This window comes from Sinocyclocheilus rhinocerous, unplaced genomic scaffold (assembly GCF_001515625.1).
Source record: "Sinocyclocheilus rhinocerous isolate Xijiao unplaced genomic scaffold, SAMN03320098_v1.1 scaffold1758, whole genome shotgun sequence".
Classification (NCBI taxonomy): domain Eukaryota; kingdom Metazoa; phylum Chordata; class Actinopteri; order Cypriniformes; family Cyprinidae; genus Sinocyclocheilus; species Sinocyclocheilus rhinocerous.
In genome coordinates this window covers 39,994-47,088 of record NW_015631050.1, presented here as the reverse complement: position 1 = coordinate 47,088, position 7,095 = coordinate 39,994, and the positions used below count along the sequence as shown (strand labels likewise).

Sequence of the window (7,095 nt, the reverse complement as noted above, 5' to 3'; positions counted from 1 at the left end):
GGGCTTCGCGAAAAAATCAGAAATGCGTTTTTGCGCCATGTTGACTGGTGTATTTTTAAATCTTCAATGACGGATGCGGACGTGGTGACGTCACGCGACAATTGTTGCTTATTGTCGTTAAGCTTTTTTCCCCTATGATTTTAATGAATATTCAAATTAATAAAATTAGTTTTATTTCTTTTTTGTTACAAAATTTTAATTTTATTACTGTTAACACCGCACCCCCAGCACCCCCATTTTTTCTTTAGCTCCGAGCCAGGGGGTGCTGCAGCACCCCTACTTCCCGCGGTAATACCTCTATATGAATTTGCTTTGCTGGATTTCTAGAGAATGCAGAGTTAATGTGATTGGCCACATAACTGTAACTCTCCCCAAACCTGTTTACCAAGGAACTAATGTGGAACAACTGTAGTCCAGGATAGGCTGAGGTCAAAGGTTGATTTGAGGAAACTTCATGGACCTGCACAATGGCAGGTGTCCCTAAAAAAGCTCTGGACTCTCCAGTGCGTCTCTCTCTCTCTCTGAACTCGTCTGGATGTTCTAGTTTGCAGTTCCACACCCACCTTGCCAATAATCTACCACAAATACCTGTTTCTGCTTAAAGTACACGTTTACGTGTCTGGAAAGACAATTAAAAGACTCTCCTAATCTCAGTCCAAGTAAGCGCAGCTGAAAAGTAGTCCTGCTGTGCTGGTAAACTCCAATGGGAGCTTTTGCTTTGAAAGTCTCTCTACTGGAGGTAGAGTATAATGGATACATCTGAAGGCCCAATACATTCTCATATTTCATATTACTGCTGATTGCCCCCAAAAGCCTGATAGTCTTCTTTGATCTATGAGACTTGAGAGGGATTCTCCTTGTAGACTGAGAGGAGCAGATACTCTGACATGACCTATGAGGCCTCCTGACAAGGTGAGAAACATTTCTGATGTTTGTGAGCAGATACTTCATCTCGTACAGCAATCGGAGCTGCTTTGACCCCAGGTGAGTGACCTGGGTCTTGTCGAGGTACCAACCCATCAGTGAAGCGCCAACAACAACAGAGACCAAGCAGATGATCTGAATGAGGAGTAAATGAGCTTTGGCAGCAGAATCAGAATCATGGAATGTCTCAAATACAAAGTAGCAACAAAATTCAGCACAGAAGCATAGATATGCATTCATATTATGTCTTTGTGGTGTATATTTAAGAAAACGTGTCAGTTATTTGAACTTACTCCTACAAACAGGAAAAACAATGAAGGTCGAAATAATGTTTAATAATGTAAAACCATAGTGTTGATTTATGTTTGTACGCCCCCTCCTGGCCAATTATGGAGGATTTGTATATGTGTGTTATATACATAATCTAATAAAGTTAAATAATGACATGTGCCAATAAATAAATAAAAAATGTGTTCAATAAATTTCAAAAATACATCAATGTTTAAATGTAACTTCCATGTTATTCACTTAACGACATGTTCCATGATTTATTTATTGACACTTTCAATATTTATTAAGATGGTACTGCAAATCCTCCAGTCATTTGCTTTAAAATGTGTACTTATGTTTTTCATTTATCAATATTGATACATAAGCAAGTCTTCCAATAAAACACATACCACTATGCAAATTACACACTAAATAAAGACTAAATAAAATTTTATTTTTTAATTAGCTAATTTTAATTAAGCTTTTAACTCAACAATCTCTTTAGGGATTTTGCAGAGTAGATTTTATAAGCCATTCTGTGAATAAGAACAGAGTGACAATGCTCAGAATTCTGAAATAAGACACCAACACCAAGGTGTCAACAGTAGGTCAGAAAAATACCGTTTAGCACTTCCATGAACCTCCAGTACATATTTATAGTTGCCTGTTGGTCACATGGCGGACAGCGGAGAAGTGCAGCTATTTGCCACTTTTGTCTTTGCTGTGATCTATGAGGACTGGTAGTGGCCTTTGCATCACATTGTGTACAGACAGTTCAACATGACCATATCCATGTGCTTAGGCACAGTGAATCAACAAGTCCTCTATTTAAAATGCCAGACATAGGAAAAAAGTATTCAGCAGACCAAATGACTACTTTCTCTTTTGTAATTTCCAACGTATAAAATATTAACAGTTTGTTAATGTATTGTGAAAAGGCTGACCTTAATGCATACCATAAACAACTGAGAATTTAAATGCTACACAAACTTTAGTATCTATTCTCAGACCCATATTCACCATAATTTATAACTGAACTAATAATGAAATGAAGAATATATTTTTTATAATACATAATATTATAGCTTGACGTTTTAAATGTTAAGTAATGATTATAACTTGTATCATTAAAAAAAAAAACATTTTATTCTTCACTAAGACAAAAGGTCAAGTTAAGTCTAATTCAACAAAGCACGCTTAAACTTGAGGGTCACTTGTAGATCTTAAAGCCTTAGCAAATAAACGTAAGTTATTTTGTCTTATCTGTTGTGCTCTTTTTCGGAACTTGATAAATAAATGTTCACTTTCCTTCCAAAAACACATATAGTGCTCGTTTTCTCTTGGATTACATCTTGTGGTGTTTACACTTGTTTCTGTTGTGGTTTTTAATCCCGCCCTACTCTTAAGTTCAAATCCTCTTGGCTGGTGTAAAGGACTGCTAGCAAACCCCTGACCATCCCTCATTAAAGCACAATCTGTCCCACTGCATCCTAACACTTGATGGTCAGTCAGGAGGCTTCTAAATTTAGAAAAAGTTCCCTTGGAGTTGTTCAAATTGTCAACACTCTGACGTTATTTTTCTCCCAGCATGAGTAATTTATTGTATATACAGATATCACAGTGTTTATAAAGTAAACTTGTAGATCTTAATAAAAGATTATTCTGAGCACACTGACATTACAGTTATATTCAGACAAGTTTAAATATTAAATGCAAAAAACTTAAATAACAATAACAGCTGTAACTAACGATACATCCATTGACCTGGAAAATCTGTTTTAAAGCGTTTTGTTCCTTATGTCTCTTTTTTAGCACAGCGTCCAGTGGTGCAGCCCTCTCTGCCAGTCCACTTCAGTCTGTTTCTTGCAAACACCCCATAGGCTCGGTCCATTATAGGCCTGACCAGTGGGAGAGAGATGAACGTGCCAAGCCAACCCAAACCCACTGCACTGTACATCACTGTGAAAGCTGGAACTCCACGATGAATCTGCCCTCAGAAGAACAAACAGTCACATTGAGGAATAATGAGTTATATATTTAATCAGATGTTTCTTGAATGTAAAAACCATCGAAATGTTTCAGAATAATTTATACTGAGGAAAACCAGTGAGAACTCATGAAAAAAGTCAAAAGAATCAAAGGTGAAAAAATGCATAACATTTATATTATTTTATAGATATTTTTAAGAATCTTGATAACCATTTTCTTTCCCAACATTCTTCAAAATATCTTCCTTTATGTTCAACAGAAGAAAGGCAGTCATATATGCCTCAAACGAAATGAAATGAGGGTGAGTATATGATGATTTCATTATTGGGTGGACTTTTTAAATGCTTTTGGGACTTGCCACATTGTAAAAAAAAAAAAAAAAGAAGAAAAAAAGACCACTCACCGTTTTCTTCTCATCAATTACCGTCATTTCCTCCATTGCCATCTCATAACTGACTCCATATTTGCTCCCATCATACGCTGGCAGTGAGATGTCCACAAAATCTACTTTTTCCGTTCTATTTCTCTCAAGAAACTGAAGAAAGCTTATTTCTTTAACACATATTGGGCATTCTCCATCATACAGCACCTATGACACACAATCAACATGACACTTATGCCTGGGTGGAAAGCTCGCTAGGGTTTAATGATATTTATTCTATGATATGTACAAGCTCGAGAGAGTACACTCCCAAGTCTATATATGCGTGCAAAATATTTATTAGACTATCCTGGGCGTAAGAACAACGCCACTGTAATTAGTTTAAGGATCTAAGAGAGAAGTGAGTTCTCACCCTTATAGTGTCAGAAGATCCTTGTCCTGTCTTTTGAGAGCAGAACAGTCGTTGTGCACTAACTACACTCGTCCTGGAGCCGATATAACGTAAAGCTCCAACCAAAGGTAATCTTAAAGCCATTTTAGTCTTATGAACTGATTTGATTAAGCGAAAGGAGCATTTAAAATCCCGTGCTGTACTTGAGTTTTGTTAGCTAACTCGCTAAGAACTTACACAACACATTGATGTAACGTTAACGCATTAAGAGACGAAGTGACACTTGTTTTTTTGTTTACCGAGAATATGCAAGCATGTGTGCTGAAGACATTTCAATATTGTGGCGTGAAAATAATTATTGTATCTTATTAAAACATTATTCAAAACAAATGCCAGTGCACACGTGAGATCACCGACTGCTCCTTGTTACTTTTCCAAATAAAAGTCCCACATACTGTCCATTCTACATATCTGAAAGAAATCGTGACTACAAGAAAGCCTATCTTCCACTGAATAAAAAAAATAATATTTAATCCGACACAGCCTCGACTGGACATCCCAATCTTTATTTTAAATAATATTTTTATACAAATAATAAAAAAAAGATCCATCCTCTGACAGTGATAGGAGCAAGTTCATACCTTTACTTTCCCTTGCTCTATGCAATTCATGTTTTGAGCTTCTCTGGGCAAATTCACCATACAATGAAATACATTTCCATGAATAGTAATAAATACACAAAATACAACAAAATATATCATTTCATCAAGCCACGCCTTTATTTCTCTTGGGTATAAATTGTACAAACAATAGTGTAGATCAAATCAGCAACATCTTAATGTGACCCAGTCCCTGATTTCCATCTACATCGTCAATTCCTGTAAAGAAAAAAGGCAAAAAGATAAATTGAGTAATACTGCTTGATACCATGACACCACATTTAAAGCCTGAGATCTTCTCAGAACAAATGAACTGGCTTCAGGACAAATTCAGAAGAACGAAAGTCAAATGTTAATTCATCACAGAAGAGTTTTGAAATTCTATCAATTAAAAAAAACCAACAGAAAATCAGTTTAACTCACCATAATAGCATTGACAATATCGTTATTGTTATTCTTCAGTGCGCGCACAGCCTTTGCCCTGGATACATTGGCCTGTGACATGACCAGCTCGATGTCCTTGACCTCCACTCCAGTCTCATCAACCTGCAAATGGTAAAGCAAATCACTCACGACTGTGGACATTTACTTTTCACATTTGTTGAACACATCAACAGAAGACCTTTCATGAAAGCATGTTCAGTATTATTCTGTGCTAGAATCACAACAGTGTTAACAGTCACCTCTTCCTCTTCACTCTCCTCCTGTACTGTGGGCGTCTGTGTGTTTTCCTGGATGTTTGAAACGGCTTCTCCTTGAACCTTGAACTTCTCTGCAGCTGCTAACTGGGCTTGCTGGGACAGATCTTCAATCTAAGAGTAGCAGAAACCATCAGGATTTTAGTTTGTTTTCTGGGCTTCAATATGTTCTTCATTTACACCACTGTGAAAGTTTCCTCTCTCAGGACAGAAAGTTTGGCTTCATCAGACTCAGAAGAACGAAAGTCAAACTGTTTAAATCATCATCAAGAGGTCACTTTGGTCCAGATCACCAGGCAAGGTTGCCATGTAAAATTAGTTGTCAACCAAAACATGGCTGAGATAGGAGGAGTGCACACCAACCTTAAATAAGAAAGCAGTTTTTTTCTGATCTTTACCTTGGCCTCACCGAAGACAATGTAAGTATCTGAAGCTGGACTTTTGTAGACATCTGGTTTGGTAATGACAAAGAGAATGTTCTTAGACTTGCGAATGGTTACTCTAGTAACACCAGCAACTTGTCTCAACCCCAATTTGGACATGGCCTGGCAAAGGGAAGAAAGGGTACAGTTTAACAATACTGCATTAATTCTAATTGAATTTGGTGTTAAAGTTAGATTCATTCAGTTCCTGAGGATGACCTACCTTCCTGGCTTTCTTCTCACTCCTGCTTTGTTTTGCTTTGCTGACAGGTTCCTCATCGATTTCAGCTGCAGCTGCAAGCTGTGGAAAGGGAATGCAATTTCAGTTCATGCCAATGTAAAACTGAAAAAGAAATGGTGAGAGAAAATGAAGTGGAGGGAAAAATAATGTTTTTTGTATGCGAAGATCAAAAAGAATCTTACCTGTGCCTGCTGTGTTTGTGTCTGTGCAGAGTCCTGCTCCTCCAGTTCAGGAACCGATTCATCACTGTCAGATTCAGTGCCAGACCCTAAAACACCCAGACACATTAAATTAATTTGCCATTAGACACATAGATTTTCACCAAAAATCCTGTTAGAATAATCAAAATCTTCAAATGCAATGGAGAAATGGGTGAATCAGTTTAACAGTGTTTAAATGGCACAAATACTTTTATATACTTTACATAAGCCTCAAAATGGAAGCAAAAGTAAATTGCCATTATACTTACAAGTCTGAACAAATTCACATTGATAAACTCAAAAAACATTCAGCTATTGGCCCAATGTTCTTCGAACAACTTCCCGAAAAGCATCCAACTGAAGCTTTAATTTCACTCAAAGACTAAAGAAAGGCGATTTTCAGACCATAAAGTTACCAGGCTTACTTTCACTGATGAAGTGACGCTAAAAAATTTTTTTTTGGGGTATACATGCTTATACCAGCATAAGCATAGAAGGCAAAAACAGACAGAAAGAGATACCCTTGTCGTTCTTGATGACTGGTTCCAGTATTGATGGGGCTTTAACTGGCTTGGGAACAGGGACTGGCTCAACTTTAGGGACAAGGACAGGTTCAGCTTTAGGGGTAGGGGCGGCCTCGACTTTAGGGGCAGCAGCCTCAACTTTGGAAGCAGGGGTAGGCTTAACTTTAGGAGCAGGGGCAAACTCAGCTTTAGGAGCAGGAGCAGGGTTAAATTTAGGGGCAGGCTCAGGCTCGACTTTAGGGGCAGGAGCAGCCTCAACTTTAGCAGCCACCGCCACCTCAGCTTTAGGAGCAGCAACAGGCTTAACTTTAGCGGCAGGGGCAGCCTCAGCTTTAGGAGCAGCAACAGGCTTAACTTTAGTAGCAGGAGCGGCCTCAACTTTAGAGGTAGGAGCA

General features: G+C 37.9%; 2 protein-coding genes across 2 annotated transcripts in view; both read right to left on the bottom strand.

Moving 5' to 3' along the window:
- Positions 1-2,546: 2,546 nt before the first annotated feature.
- Positions 2,547-4,376, bottom strand: LOC107741339 (uncharacterized protein At5g50100, mitochondrial-like). Its single transcript, XM_016554046.1, has 3 exons — positions 3,978-4,376; positions 3,587-3,772; positions 2,547-3,181 (listed from the first exon to the last, which is right to left on the bottom strand). Exons 1-3 carry the CDS (start codon positions 4,098-4,100, stop codon positions 2,990-2,992), a joined length of 501 nt encoding a protein of 166 aa, XP_016409532.1. The 5' UTR covers positions 4,101-4,376; the 3' UTR covers positions 2,547-2,989.
- Positions 4,377-4,711: 335 nt separating this feature from the next.
- The window catches only part of LOC107741332 (nascent polypeptide-associated complex subunit alpha, muscle-specific form-like), an 11,501-nt gene continuing 9,117 nt past the window's right edge, over positions 4,712-7,095 (bottom strand). Inside the window, exons 9-15 of the mRNA XM_016554041.1 lie at positions 6,698-7,095; positions 6,159-6,244; positions 5,959-6,036; positions 5,712-5,858; positions 5,299-5,427; positions 5,039-5,161; positions 4,712-4,834 (exon numbers count right to left, since the gene is read on the bottom strand). Coding sequence (XP_016409527.1) covers positions 4,820-4,834; positions 5,039-5,161; positions 5,299-5,427; positions 5,712-5,858; positions 5,959-6,036; positions 6,159-6,244; positions 6,698-7,095 — 976 coding nt within the window. The 3' untranslated portion in view covers positions 4,712-4,819. The remainder of the gene's footprint in view (positions 4,835-5,038; positions 5,162-5,298; positions 5,428-5,711; positions 5,859-5,958; positions 6,037-6,158; positions 6,245-6,697) is intronic.